The sequence below is a fragment of the Crocuta crocuta genome, unplaced genomic scaffold (assembly GCF_008692635.1).
Source record: "Crocuta crocuta isolate KB4526 unplaced genomic scaffold, BGI_CrCroc_1.0 scaffold477, whole genome shotgun sequence".
NCBI classification, from domain to species: domain Eukaryota; kingdom Metazoa; phylum Chordata; class Mammalia; order Carnivora; family Hyaenidae; genus Crocuta; species Crocuta crocuta.
In genome coordinates, this window is record NW_027530193.1 from 995,690 (window position 1) to 1,011,310 (window position 15,621).

General features: G+C 44.7%; 2 protein-coding genes across 2 annotated transcripts in view; both read left to right on the top strand.

The window, feature by feature from the left end:
- YWHAB (tyrosine 3-monooxygenase/tryptophan 5-monooxygenase activation protein beta) overlaps positions 1-14,260 on the top strand; it is a 21,346-nt gene extending 7,086 nt beyond the window's left edge. The window contains exons 2-6 of the mRNA XM_077765277.1: positions 7,267-7,569; positions 9,744-9,867; positions 10,758-10,921; positions 11,883-11,978; positions 12,278-14,260. Coding sequence (XP_077621403.1) covers positions 7,276-7,569; positions 9,744-9,867; positions 10,758-10,921; positions 11,883-11,978; positions 12,278-12,334 — 735 coding nt within the window. The 5' untranslated portion in view covers positions 7,267-7,275 and the 3' untranslated portion in view covers positions 12,335-14,260. The remainder of the gene's footprint in view (positions 1-7,266; positions 7,570-9,743; positions 9,868-10,757; positions 10,922-11,882; positions 11,979-12,277) is intronic.
- Positions 1-15,621, top strand: part of STK4 (serine/threonine kinase 4) — a 336,256-nt gene that overhangs the window by 183,130 nt on the left and 137,505 nt on the right. The gene's annotated exons all lie outside the window — the stretch shown is intronic.

The window sequence follows — 15,621 nt, forward strand, 5'->3', positions numbered from 1 at the left end:
AGGGCTCAGAGGTGAGGACCTCATTACTCTCATTGTATTTCTTTTGAGTTCCAAGAAAAGAGTTCATACTGGTAGTTTTTTCATTTGCAGTGATTTCAAGACACACTGAACTATATGCACTACATTTTTGTGAAGTAGCTTAAGGGTAAGAAAGTGTCTATTGAGCCTTTACTCTGACCAGCACCGACCAGCCACTTTTTGTACATCATCTTATTTGATAGCAACTAATGTCTCCTATTAACATTTGAGGAAACTGAGGCTCAGAGAAGTTACTTTAAATGTCGCCAAATTTCTCTTCAGAAGCCCAGATTTGTTGCGTGTGAGGTTTTCCTAGAAACAGATTCCATTCCTGAGTTTCATAACGGAGCTTTAATAATCCGACACATGATAGAGCATGGCATCCTCATTTTAAATTTCTAACAAATTATTAAACTCCATTAAAGCTCCATATTTTAGAATTGACCATGTTCTTTTCCTTGAAAACAAAACCTAGCAGAAAGTTAGATACATCTAAAGACCACATTTCACAAGGTCATTTTCACTTCTTTTCTTCCTTTGCAAGGCTGCTTTTCTTTTTTAAATATGGATTAACCCTGGGTAGTTTTTATTACTGTTTTCCTTATGCTTGGATATCTGCTTCTGGCTACTGAGAAGTGGCCTCTGAGTATTCTGAACCTGGCTAAAAGAAATCCCTTAGGCAAAGAATTTTGAGAGAGGGGCCCTTGGTTGGTTCATAGATAACTCTTATTTCAGCATTTACTGTCAACTGTGAGGTTTTGTATGTTTGAAGGAAATCCTGTTATTTAGTGGCACCCTCAGAATTCTTCTTCATGATATCATTTAGCAGTACTTTACAAAAATGAAATACTTTTTGTGCCTTTTCCTATTATATATATGTATCTCTTTAATAGATCAATGACATGAATTCCTTCCTTTTGACAGCCATGTAGTCTCATACCAACCATCATCTTCACTGTTCTACTATCAGAGGTTGAGCTTGCTTCCAGTTTTTCCCTAAGCATTGCCGGTTAAATCAGTAAATGCTTCCCAGTCCTTTCAAGTGCTTAGAGGACTTTATCCAGTGGCTTAGAAGAGATAGGCGCCCATCATCATCGTCCTGTGGCTGTGCTTATGAACCGTGCTGGGGCATCTCTGTGTCGGCATTCCGGATGGGGCCCCGCACAGGGAGGCCTGTTGGTGCACTGCCTGGTTTGATGTGTTTCGGCCTCTAACGGATTTGCTCTGGTGTCTTTGTGCCGTCAGGGCCAGGCCTGATGGTGAGACTGCAGTCTTTAAAGGTTTGGGGGGAGGCAAATAAAGGCTGTCTTGCTGATGTTTTTCTTGGTAGGACATTGGTTGAAAGTCTCAAGAAAAGTAGGTCCTGATTATAAACCATCACTTCTTGACATCCAATTCAAGAAAACTCAGTGAGGAACTAATGAATGAAAGTGTGACAGTTAACATGTGTGTCCATTTTGAGGCTGTTGAAAAGGGTGGGGTCTTACCTAGGAATGTTAACGTTATAACATATTTCCTGTACAAGAGGAATCTAGACTTGCTTTCCTTCTCCTGGGCTGAATGTTAAGTAAATAAATAAGAAGCCAGGCTCACATCTGTGGGCCGACCCGGGGGTGTGTAGGTGCGGTGACAGGATAACCGTGCTTCCATTGGTTTCACACTGTGCATTCAAGGTTTCCTTTAATTCCCTGCACCACCTCGTCACAGCACCTTGTGAGCTGGACGTCATGTCTCCAGTGTACATACTGGAAGGCTGAGCTGGAACAGGCTCACGGGGCTCTGGCGTACCGCACCCCTGCCGCACCCCGCACTCACACCTGGTCCTGTTGCCTTTCAGCCATACCACGTACAGCTACCCGCGTTCACTCTGCTCTCCCAGTACGGATTTGTTGAGAAAATAGACAGATACTTTTTGAGCATTAGTTCTGTGCTTGGCACAGCGTTAGGCATTAAATGGGAAGCTTCCCCGAGAGGACACACACACGTGGGACTGTTTGTAAATGGACCCTGTTTATCATCTGTACCAGAAAACATACGGCATGTAGGCCCTGGACTGTGTAATAGGCCGCAAGTACCTGTGGTTCATAGGCTGGTACATCAGTGGGGCTGGGGTAGCCGTGGAAGACTTTCTAGCCAGCTGGATGGATAGAGTTTGCATAGGCGGGAAGTACCGAGGAGAGCATTCTAGCACTTTCAGGGGGTGTTTGAGCATGATCTGTATAGGGTGTTCGAGGGTATTCTCCGGCCGGAGAGAAAGGTCCATGTTGGAGAGCGGTCAGTGGGAAAGCCGGACCATACAGAGGAGCCGCATTGCGAAGGACTTTAAAGGCTAGGCCGAGTTTAGATTTGGTGGAGCTGCCAAAGGAGTCATTCAGGGGGACTGAGTGAGGGTGGGGGCAGGACTAAGTTCCTTTGTGTTTCTTTTTATTTTTTTATTGAAGTACAGTTGCCACACAGTGGCACCCTAGTTTCAGGTGTACCAGATGATTCGACAAGTCTGCACGTTAGTGCTGTGCTCACCCAAGTGCAGCTGTGCCTTTGACCGAGTGATTTTGAAGTAGGATGCAGGAGTACAAGGAATAAAGTACAAACATTATGAGGATGTAATGTGCCTGTGAAGAATAGATGCTTGGAGGTATCTGAGCAGAGGGAAAACTGCCAGATTTGCAGCTTTATTCCTTCATCTGGGGATCTGTTCATACAGTAGATGCCAGTTGATACTGATTGTATGCAGGGTGCTGTGGGAGCTTTGCCCCAAAGAGTTCATGGTGTGGTGAGGGACTCAGATATACATATCATGTTAGTACTGAAGAAATGGGGTAAGACACGAAGAGCGAGAGTGATGAAATGCTTTGTTGAGAATATTTTCAGCCTGGAGCAGCACTATCCAGTAGAAATAGAATATAATCCTCATGTGTTTAAAATTTTGGGGGGACTACATTAAAAACATAAAAAGAAACATGAGATTTACTTTAATCATTTTTTCTTTTTTCTTTTTTTGAGAGAGTGAGTGTGTGAGAGCAGGGGAGGGGGGCAAAGGGAGAGGGAGAGAGAAAGAATCTTAAGCAGCCTCCATGCCAATCGCAGAGCCCAACTCGTGGCTTGATCCCATGACCCTGGTATCATGACCTGAGCGGAATTCAGGAGTCCCAACACTTAACTGAATGAACCACCCAGGCGCCCGTGTTTTAATATTTTTTTAAAAACTTAACTCCATATACCCAGAATACTATGATTTCCACGTGTGATGTAGCTACATGTGGCCAGTGGCTGTCCTGTTAGTCATCTCCAGCTGGGTGGTTTCAGAAAGACTTCATGGGGAGGTGGCACTTGGGCCATGCTCTGAAGGATTCTGTGTGCTCAGTAAATGGGAAAGGACATTCCAGGCAGAGGGAGTGGCTTCGTGAGCAAAGACATGGAGACAGAGAAGCAGACTCCCAAGGAAACCATTTTGGCAGAAGCCCAAATTGTGTGGAAGGCATGTTTAGGCAAAAACCTGGAAAGATAGGTTGGAAAATCTTCGATGACGGGAGTGAATCCGGCTACTATTGGCAGGAGGGAACTTTAAAGAATTTTGAGCAGGAAGTGATTCAGAGTTTTGAAAACGGGTCTGATCTTTCAGACGTGAAGAGGGCTGAAGGTAACCGGAGACTAAAGGCCGTGGGTTCAGGGATACTGGATGGGAGGCTTACTGCAGATGTACAACCAGGAACAGTTCCAGATCTCTGTCTCCTGCCTTCCTCCAAACTGCTGGGTGTTGTGTAACCCATTTCCTGTTGAAATTGGTCTGGCTGCTTCAAAATCGTGTTATATAAGTCAAAAGTTATGTAAGCAGTAAGCATCAGGATAGTTAGCTGTGGATTTTGTTTGTTGTAGTTGTTGTGTGCCTGTGTGTGTGTATGAAATTAAAATTTCTTTAAACAGATGGGTACATTTTTTAAGGCATGTGTTCAGTCTTAGCATATCATGATGGCTCTCAGTGTCCAGGAGCTCTTCCAGGCATCCTGAAGAAACTTGAAATAGTTGGCCCCTAAACAGCCCATATTTGATTTTGAGAAATAAGGCATGTACCTTTGGGAGGTCCCAAGGAGCAGTCAGGATTCTTCAGAGAGGTAGGCTTTAACTTTTACGGTTTGGGAGGGGAGCTTACTTGGGGGCCTGGCAAGGCCAAAGAGTTTCATGGCATCTTTGGTAGTGCTGGTCCATTGTGTTTCTCTACTACTCTCCTAATCCTGCATGCGATGGCTTGGCTCTGAATTGACTTTTGGCCAGTACTTTATTAATTGGAGTCTTTTCCGGTGGAATTGCATGGGTGCTGTTTGATGAACTTTGGAGTGGGCCACTAAGTGATTGCTAACTTTGAATTCATCTGCAAACTGGAACATTTCTGAGGTTCATTGAAAGTTGGCCTGTCTCAGAATGCTTCTCACTTTGAGGAACAGAGAAGATGAGATTATTTGCGGATAGAGGTTGTATCCTGATCTGAATGACTTTGGTCAAGAAAATTAGACATACTGACTAAGTGTGTAATTTGAACACGAAGGACAGTGTCCTTCTGATGGACTTTGATCAGAGTAGACTAGGCTGTGTTGTGGCAGTCAACACCACCAGCATCTCCATGACTTCACCCAGTGGCCATTTCTTTTTCACACTTCAAGTCCAGTGCCAGCCTATAGTCCCCACACAACACAGCCACTCGGGGACTCGGGCTTCCGGCGCACAGCACCTGGGGCACACGGCCTTCTAGGTGTGTAAGAAGAGAGCCTGGCAGATGACCTACAAGCTTTCAGTTGTCACCTGGAAATAGCATCATTGCTGCTGTTTCATTAGAACGAACGCTGTGCGCCTGGGGACTGCCGGGAAATGAAGGAGAGCAAGTGGAATGTTTCACGAGGATTATTATCTCTGTTACGGTCTCCTCCTAGTGACGTGGGTGAAGATGTCGGGCAGATCAGGTGAGACTTGCTTCACTGAGTTCACACTCAGCAAGCCTTCTGTAGGATGAAGCTCTGACTATGACGTGGATCATAAGCAGTGGGAAGAAAACTAGTAGTTCTGAACGTAGAGAACCAAATCTTTCTGAATTGTCTAGGTTTGGGGCGTATCTCATCTTGTGCTCCATCTAAAAAAACATCTTCATGTGGTGGGACCCTGTCTGTAGAATTTCTCCCTTGAAAATACAGAAATACTTAAGGCAAAACCATTTTGTGAGGAGAGGTTGTACTTCCTTTCCTATTTTAAAGTTATTCATCATTTTCAGAGTCTTAAGTTGTGTATATGGTAATGAAAGTATTTGATACTGCATATATAGTGATTGGGTTTTTGTTTTATCTTTTAAAGATTTTATTTTTAAGTAGTCTCTACACCCCACATGGAGGTCGTACTCACAACCCCGAGATCAAGAGTCTGACTGAGCCAGCCAGGCAACCCTGAAAGACCTTGTTTTAAAAATAATGATACTCTGGGGTGCCGAGGTGGCTCAGCTGCTTGGGGGTCTGATTCTTGTTGTTGGCTCAGGTCATGATCTCACCCTGTTCGAGAAGCCTGTTTGGGATTCTCTTCTCCCTCTCTCTACCCCTCCCCCATGCTGTCTCAAAATAAACTTTAAAAAGATACTGGTATTCCTACTACTATTGAAAGTAGTATTTTACCCTTTTGTACCTTAAGAGAGTATATTTTTGCACCGTGGCATATAGATGGACCTACCAAAAAAAATTTTTTTTTTCAAAGTTTATTGTCAAATTAGTTTCCACATAGGACCTACCAAAATGTAAATCAACAGTACATAAAACTAACTTTTGTTTAGTTTAGGTTAATGTTTATTTTTGAGAGAGAGAGAGTGCCTGAATAGGGGAGGGGCTGAGAGAGAGGGAGACACAGAATCTGATGCCAGCTTCAGGCTCTGAGCTGTCTGCGCGGGGCTCCAACTTGGGAACCAACTTGGGAACGGCGAGATCATGACCTAGGCCAAAGTCTAGGCCAAAGTCGGGTGCTTAACCAACTGAGCCGCCTAGGCACCCCACAAAAATTTTTTAAAGGAACTCAGTTATCGTATGAAGTTCTGTTGTTGTGGATCTTGAATACGCTTCTATCTCTTACAGCCTATTCCGTATACAAAGTTAGTGCCTGATAATTTATTTGTAATGCTCTAAGCTTCCCAGAGCACCTCCATGTAGTTTAGGTCATTTGTTCCTCCCAGCCGCCCTGCGCCCTGCGGAGAGGAGGCACTGTTCTTACTTTCCAGTAAGGAAATTTGAAGTTCTCAGAGGTTAAGTGATGTGACCAAGGTCATATTCTGCTTGTAAGTAGCAGAGCTGGTGCTAGAAAGAGCTAAATCAGCCTGCCTTTGCTTTATGCTCTTGTCTATAATGTGTCCTTGTAACAAAGTTAGCAAATTGCAGAAGATAACGGTAACAATGGCTCCTATTTTTAGGTACTTGCTCTGGATGGGCACTACCAAATGTAACTTTTAAGCTGCTAGCTTTGCTTTAAAATTAAACAAAGCAAAAAAAAAAAAAAATTAGGGGCGTCTGGGTGGCTCGGCTTCAGCTCAGGTCATGATCTCACGGTTTGTGATTTTGAGCCCCATGTCGGGCTCTGTGCTGACAGCTCAGCCTAGAGCCTGCTTCAGATTCTGTGTCTCCCTCTCTCTGCCCCTCCCTTGCTCGTGCTCTCTCTCCCTCTCAAAAAGAAACACTAAAAAAATTTTTTAATAAAAATTAAAAGAATAAAATTAATCGAAGCAATCATCACAGGTAAGGTGTTTTTCTCCATATTATGGGAAAAAGTCATAGTGGTCAAAACTAGACCATTCGGGAAAGAAGTTAGGACGTGTGTGTAGCTTAAGCCTCTAGAGAAATAGTTGTACAGCAGCCTCCTTGTGCCTGGGACAGAGGGACCTGAGTCTGTGTGGGTCTCTTAGCAGTGTTGCCCGGGGTGCATCACTTGCCTTCTCTGAACCTCCAGTTCTTTGCCTCAAAAAAGAGGGAAGGAATTGTTGTGAACATACCTACTCTCTAGGACTGTTGGGAAAATTAATTGGCAAAATACAAAACCCCGTAGAACTTAGCCAAGTTCTTAACCCCGGAAGTGCTTGTGTTCCGTATTGCTGAGGGCATCTGGAAGCGCACGTTTCATATGTAGGTACGATTCTTACCAGACGGGTTGGGAGAAGGTTCACATGTGCGTTTCCCAGGCCCTGCAGCCTGACACTTGCTTTCCCTCTTTTCTCTCTCGCTCCTGTTCTAGGGAACGACCATGGATAAGAGTGAGCTGGTCCAGAAAGCCAAACTCGCCGAGCAGGCCGAGCGCTACGACGATATGGCCGCGGCCATGAAGGCGGTCACGGAGCAGGGGCACGAACTCTCCAACGAGGAGAGAAACCTACTCTCTGTTGCCTACAAGAACGTGGTGGGCGCCCGCCGCTCTTCCTGGCGCGTCATCTCCAGCATCGAGCAGAAGACAGAGAGGAACGAGAAGAAGCAGCAGATGGGCAAAGAGTACCGGGAGAAGATAGAGGCCGAACTGCAGGACATCTGCAACGACGTTCTGGTAAGGGGCCGGGGCTTCCCTTGCGCGGAGCCATTTCCAAACAGTTCTCTGGGATGTGCAGATGCAGACTCTCAAAACGGCTTATGAGAGGAAGGTGTCGGAATGTACTGGAAAGCTGCAGACCAGTTGGAACTAATTTTTAAGCGTATGATGTGACTTCTCTCACCTGTTGTTTGATCAGAGGTTGCTCATCACAAATGGGGTATTTTCCTCTCCCTCCAAAAGACCTGTGATAAACAGGAACACTGAGTCAACGTCCCTCCACCTTTCCTTTAGCAACTGAGTCCATCTAGGCAGGATCTCAGGTACGTGCAGCCACAGACAGGCTGTTCTGTATGTCGGTCTGAGGGGTGATGTCCTTGTCCAGCCGGGGAGACAGGAGCAAGCGGCTGAGCTCCCTCTCACCCTCTCCCGGTCACGTCCGCACCGTGTAACGTCCTGAAAGGTAGCCACGTCCTTCGGTTCGGCCTGCATTCCGAAGCCAAATCAAGTGTGGTTCGGGGATCGTCTCTTCTGGGTTTTATGTAAGCCTTGGTCAGGTGATCGCTTCTTAACGATTTCATCCTGGCCGCAGTCTGGGGTTGGACGGGAGGGGTGCGTATCCTAGAGCAAATCATGATCATATTGTCTTTCCCTCACATCCTGAGCCCACTGGGAACTTTCTTTTTCTTCCAGGTGAAATCAGGTAAAAATGAACGGTGAGGGCTGCTTTGAAGGGAAAAGGAATTCACACTTGTGGATCTACCTCCCCCCCTGCTGGCTGCCTCTCCGAATTACTGCCCATGACACGTTTCTTTTGAAAACCAGTACAAAGCTTGTCAGCCATCAGGCAGTACTCCTCCTCCCTAACCCATAAGGAGTCACACCCTGTCTGTCTGCAAAGAGCATTAAAATGACGACTGCCCCTTGCACCTTCTCACTCTAACTAAAATTCCCTTACAACTAAGCTTTTGCGTTGAGCTGCTCTTCTTGTGAGGCTCATGGTGTAAGAGTGTCGTGGCTAAGTCTGCTGCCTGTTCATAATTTGGGGGTTTGTTAATGGTGCACTAATTCCTGAATGTTAGGTACATCTGGTATTCAGATGAAGTATGGCATGCATTCCAAGGGCAAGAAAGTTCCATAATTCCTGAAACGTAGACCAGCTTTTAAGAGCATCTGAAAGAATGTGAAGAAAAGCGTGGTACTTACTGCCTCTTAACCAGTTTTTCAGGATGCCACATTCTAAAACAACTCTTCGAAAATATTGCTCTGTATACGAAGCTTGGACTCCTTCAGAACTGCTTTTGTTGTAAGCATAAATGTTTAAAGGAATTTATTATTAATAATAGTATTAGCTACTTTTTGAGTGCTTACTACGTGCCAGGCAACGTGTTAAGCGCTTTATGTACACTGGCTCTTCTCACAATTACCCTAGAAGATGGCTCTTAGGCTTCCCCATTGTGTAGCCGGGAAAACTAAGGCGCAGGGTGCTTAAATACAGGGTCACAGATAGTAAATGGCAGAGAAGGGATTTCTACCCAGGTCCAGTTGATTTTCAAGTTAGTTTTTGGCAGTTTTGCTCTATTACGCCTTTTTCCTCCCAAAAGGTAAAGTTTTTTTGTTTTATAATTACAGAAATAATACAGGTTCATTGTTTTTAAAAAGGGAGGGGGCGGGAACCAGGCAGAAGAGTATAAATAAGAGAGTAAAAATCATTTCTAATCCTGTCACATAGAGAACCATTATTAACATCTTGACATCTTGATAAATATCCCTCAAGAGTTTTCCCTTCCATATTTGCGTGTACACATACATATTTTAATATTAAAATAGGATTCATGTGGTGTTTATGATCTTTTTTTTTTCCACTCAGACTTGTTTTGAGAACCTTACCATGTTATCAGTGTAGTTGTGCATCGTCATTTTTAAGGCCTTATGTAGCATTCATTGTATGGCTATACTGTAATCAACCCCTTGTGGATGGTCAGAGTGATTTTTAACAGAAGAAGACAGGCACCTGCTGCTGTGACCTGGGCTAAAAAGCACTTAAAAGCTGTGGATGGAAATTATGTTTTTTTAAATCTTCAAAAAATACTATTTAGAAGTGGTAGTATGTGTCTTGAATCTCAAAGATAGTTATAACTTCTTCCAACTAATATTTCCAGATTCTTAACAGAATGTGAATCATTTTTTAGGAGCTGTTGGACAAATACCTTATTCCCAATGCTACACAACCAGAAAGTAAGGTGTTCTACTTGAAAATGAAAGGAGATTATTTTAGATATCTTTCTGAGGTGGCATCTGGAGATAGTAAACAAAGTAAGTAACTTTTTTTTTCTTGGAAGAAATTTGATCAGTAGTAGAGCCAGTCTCCCTTCATAATAATTTTAAGCAGTTTTTGCTTTGTTCCCCATAGACACAGATATCACAGTACTGAAAAGTTTAAAGACTACAGCATTGTGCTGACCTGTGATTAACAGGGTCCTGGGGGTTGACAAGTCAGAATGTATTATCTAAGGGGAAAACATAGAGGACGTTAACAGTGTGGCTCAGTAGTGCATTTAAAGAGATCTTTCCTTAAGGGGGAAAAAAAGCTTGTTAACTGAAACTTGAAAGTATCTGATAGCCTAAAACCGCTGTAGTAAATAGTGATGGATTTCTTTCATCACATAGGCGTTTTTTGGTGGTGATAACGATGGGGGTGCTTTTATTTAAGCGCCTACTATGTGCCAACTATTTTAGAGTCTCATTTATTCCTTACAAAACTCTTAAGAGTTGTGGTGAGGATCTGTTCATTTTTCTGATGAGGAAAGCAGCGCTCCTGGAGGTTTTCACTTGCCCCAGACCCCACATTTAGTGAATAGGAGTCGGAATTCAAGTTTGGTTCTGTTGACTCTCAAGTCCATGATTTTTCCACCAGAGCATATTGATTCCCATGTTCTGTCCTGTTAAAGGCTATTTCTGTATTTCTTAACTGCTTTAGGAGACTTTGTCCTAATTGTTTTCATTCTCTCCCAAAGCATGTCATGTAGCACTTGGCTTAGAATATGCATTTAACAAACGGTTGGTAACCAAATGGCGGAGACACTGACCCCTCCTCTGATGGTTCCTCAGTCGCGCCCAGTTTGGTACAATAACTAGATGGTGGTCCGGCGTGCGATGCACTTGGGAAAGAACCTCCCCGTTAATATTTCTTATCTTTCTTATAGCCACTGTGTCGAACTCCCAGCAAGCTTACCAGGAAGCATTTGAAATTAGTAAGAAAGAAATGCAGCCTACACACCCAATTCGACTTGGCCTGGCACTGAATTTCTCAGTCTTCTACTATGAGATTCTAAACTCTCCCGAAAAGGCCTGCAGCCTGGCCAAAACGGTGAGAAAGACCTGTGCTTTCCGCTCACGGGAGAACAGTGCTGTCTGTGTGTGCGTTCGGTTGGTTGGCTGGTTGGTTTTGGTTTTGTGCTTGTTTTTTAAGAACTTCTTTTTATTACCTGCATTTAACAACTCGATGTCTTAGACTTCTCTGAAGATGTTCTGGAGGTAGGATTAGATCTTTTTTGAGATAAATAATAGACCTATTACTTTTTGATTTCTTCTCCACACCTCCTGCTGATTTTCATTTTCATTGTTTAATTACTGGTTTGGGGGATGATTCTAGAAAATTCAGGAGGAAGGTAGCGTGTTGTTCCTTGTCAAGCACTGGGCTTTGTAGGCTGCCTTTATGTAGTGTAGTCCTTATACCAAGATTCAAAGTCAGGGCTGTGTAAACCAAAGAAATCAGCCCAGGTTTTTTTTGTGTGCCGGGTTCCCTCCTGTCTTCTCTTGGTAACTCAGCTGCCTTTTCTACATGTTTTTCAGTCTTTGAACGTGCACACTGTTCTTTAAAAAATTTTTTAATCTGGAAAGGTATGAAATGAATTCTCTAGGGTCCTTCGCTTAATTGAATCAGATTTAGTGGCGTGAATGTCTGTTCTGCCTTTATTCCTTGTATCCAGACCTTTTGAGTTTTAGTAAAGAAAGAAGAAAAAGGGTTACTAGAAATATCTTTGGCAATTAAAATTACATGAATTTGTGCTGGGTTGACAGTAACACCTGCTGTCTTCTCACATACACTGAGGTTCTTAGCTAGGACTTTTTTGTCACTGTTGGTGCTCTATGAATGCACATGATCTGTTTGCTGAAACAGTTAGCAAACAAGGTCCTAATAGCCTCAGTTCCCCCAAAGTAACTGTACCACAACAGAAATTGTATTCGCTTGTTGTTAACAGAAAAAACTGGGGCTGAACTGGCTCCGGAGAACCTGTGACAGCTTTGCTAAAGGCTCTTTGTTTTAGGCATTTGATGAAGCAATTGCTGAATTGGATACACTGAATGAAGAGTCTTACAAGGACAGCACCCTGATCATGCAGTTGCTTAGGGACAATCTCACTGTAAGTATTGCTGGTTTATGCGCCTGTTTCTGGAGGGTGTATAGTCTTGTTCCTACTCACTGTGGCCCAAGACTCGAGGGGATCTGTACCCTGTAAGTACACTTAAAAGTATTAAAATTATTAAATGGATTCTAAATGACTGCTGAAGTTATGACCTTTGCCAGTCTCGCTGTCTGCAGTGACGTAGGGAGAATTCGAAGCCATGAAAGCGGGAGATAAGCCGACAGAGACTGGGCCCGCCTCCCTGGGTAAATTTGAGGAGCCCTGTTTTGATTCGAGCTCTTTTTTTCTCTTTTCAGCTGTGGACGTCGGAAAACCAGGGAGACGAAGGAGACGCTGGGGAGGGAGAGAACTAATGTGTGTTGTGCTTCGTGATCTGTTCAGTGTCACTCTGTCCCCTCCACATATATCCCTTTTGTGCGATAAAAAGAAAAAAGAGTCGTACGTTGACTTCCAATTTTTCACAGCCTCAGCCTAGCAAAATGGTCCATGGGATAAACAGCTGGTGTTTGTATCTAAAACTCTGATCAGTCACATAAATGCCACGGCATTCTGAAGTTTTTATTTTGATTAACATTGACAGGATTACTGTGTGTTGAAATTATTATTTTTTTTTAACGGAACACTGTGATTATGGGGTTTTGTAACTTAGCAGACCTCTTACTGGTAGAAAAAATAGACCTGAATTATGTGTAACTTTTTGGAAAGTTTAATCTGATATCCAACTAGTCCCTGAAATAACAGTTCCATTGTAAAGTTGTACAGAAAGTTATAGAGATTATATTGTGACGCTGGGCGCGGAGTGGAGACACCTGTCCTGTGACACTCAAGTGTGACAGTAGCTCACAGCAGTCCTGCCTGTGTTTTGGGGATTACAGGCACTTGGCCAGTTCGGGCGGTTGCCAGTCAGAAGTTTGTGACTGCCTATGTCCACAGTGTCTTCCTCTGAGTAAACACAAAGCCTGAAATGGAACCTCTTCATGGCAGATAATTGGGATTTGGCCCCGTGAAAAGGTCTAGTGCTCCTGGAACGTGTGCGGCGTGTGGCTAGCACCCCTTTCCTACAGCCATCGTCCCGATCTGTCCTGTGCTTCCGTGGTGGAATCTGTTTTCCTTGTAACCAGGAGCTAGAGAAACAGAAAGCCACGTGTGTGGCCTCTCAACACGGCCTTCTCTGTTTCCTGGGTGACACCTTTAAGAGCAACGTTCTGCAGATTGCCTTTCCCTTGAGAAGTACTCCGTCTTCGGGCGCTGCCTAGCTCCCGGCTTCTAAATTTGGAAATCAAAACATTCTTCCCACTGTCCTATTTGACTGTTGGATTCGGTTTTCTTTTCCCCCTCTTAAGTTTCTGTCCTGATTCCTTACACCGTTTTCTTTTTGAATTCTCATGTTGTCTTCTGTTCATTAATACCTTCTGGGCAGGGATGGGGGCCTGGAGGGGGTAAGTGAAGTTGGCGAGCACTTTGGCCAGCAGGTGGCGCTAAAGAGTCGAGGAGAGCTCCCCGCGCACGGCCCCGGCCGCCTCCAGTCCTCAGCACGCCTGTTGCTCTTCAGTCGTACCCAGACCGGAATTTAAAAAGTATTTTAAAATATCCATGGTTTCTCCCTGTATGGCAGCCAGCCCTGATACCGCTTGTTAGTACCTGTCACCAGACCTCCCGAGCGTGCCTCCTCCAGCCAAGTTCACAGACCTGTTTGAACGAGACCTTACAATGCAGGGAAGTTGCATGAACACCGCAGTGGGGAGAGTCCAGAATAGCCAGGCCTACCAGTCTCACAGTACCCCCTCTCCCTTGACCATTCCACGTAGCTGTAGTGTCCACCTGTTTGTCCATCTGCTGAAATGAGAAAAGAAACGATTCATGCACTGATTTAAAACAAACCCAAAAAAAAGAAAAAAAAGGAAAAAAAGGAAAAACAAAACAAAAAAATCCCCGCCCCCCCTTTCTAGCTGAACAAAAATGTGCAGTTAATACTTGGCGCTTGAAAATGCAGTAGTGAATGTGGAACGAGCCTGTCTGTATATCTGGTAGCTCTTTCTTGCTTCGTTTTTCCTCACCAGTATTCTGCCTCACGTTTGCTTCTGTGACGGTTCTATTGCCGAGCAAGCACACCTGTGGTCGTGAAAATAGTATAGCAAAAAAAGAAAAATCCCCGGTTATCGGTGTACTAGATTTGTGTATGTCTTTTCAACAGTTCTAGTTTCCACCGTAGACGGAATAATCAGGAAAAGTGTAAAAATTCAAAAGTGAAATAAAAAATTTTATCAGTTGCCTGTGAATTGATGTATGACGCCATCTCTCTCACTACCAGAACTAGCTGCCTGTTCTGATCACATTTATTTTTGGCTCATCTCTTTCTTTAAAAGTAGGAAACGGGCGCCTGGGTGGCCTGGAGCCTGCTTCGGATTCTGTATCTTCCTCTCTCTCTGACCCTCCCCTGCTCACGCTGTCTCTCTCAGAAATGAAACATTCAAAGAAAATTTTAAAGTAGGAAACATCCTTATTTCGTCCCACTTAGAACCAGAAGTCAAAATGGTGGGAGAGGGAAGTAATTATCGTTAATAGCCAATTTCCACCTATTCTGTGCCGCCTCTCCACCCCACCTTCCACAACATCTTTTGTAGCTTGAGATTGGTATGGACATTTATTTCATATCCATTTCAAGACACAGCCTTTTTCTTTTTTTTCTGCCCTGTGAGAGAGTTGCACAAGGCTTGGTCATTTCCAGGGTTCTACCAATCTCTTGTCACCGCCCTAACACTGGTTTGTGGTAGCCTGCAGCCCCGTTTGCAAAAATTTGCACACTCCCGTAAGGAGGGTGGGGGACGTCAGGGTAAAGTGTATTTCACCTGGGTTGGAGGGGATTTGGAGCTTAGCTGCTACTGTAGGCCGCACAGACTAGTTCCAGAGCTGTTCGCCTGTGGCAGCCACACTCGAGCATAGGACATGGGAACCTGCCTGCTGCGTTATAGTAGAGGGACAAGGGCAAATACTGGGAAATCTTAGAGGTTCACATTGGTTTGATTTTTTTTTTTTTTTTAATGCTCCCACACCACAGGTAGGTTGAGGCTGCAAGCTCAGCTTGGGGTCACTGCCTCAACCTTGGTACTGTTAGGCTTCTGTCCCCATAGAGTAATGATGAGCCTTCCTAATGGAATGCAGGTGGAATGGCTTCCTCAAAAGAGAGGCGGACAAGGGAACATCCTGGAAAAGATCGCAGCAACTGAAGAGCCAGTGTCCAGGAAGACCTTGTGGTCTCAGATTCTCACCTGGAGCCCTCAGCCCCAATTCACAAGGCCAGTTCCAGGAGGGGTTGCTGGATTCGGGCTGTCTTGATAAAAAAGAGCCCTTTCAGGAGGCAAGGTGCACAAGCTTGAGACTGGGTTTCCGGCTCGGGATTCTGTTCGAATGTGAAACCCAAAATACACGGTTCCCCTCTAATGCTTCAGAAGAGAGCCGTCCCTGTTCCTGAGAAGGGCCCAGAAAGGCAATGACCTTGGGATCGGAACTGGCCCCCGGCCCCGCTCTTAACCGCGTCCCGGATGGCCTGGTTGAGCCCCGCCTCCGGAGGCGGGGTCCTAGGGGCCCCACCTGTGGCCCCTGGAGCCCCGGGGGGGGGGGGCCCGGCTGGGGGGGGGGG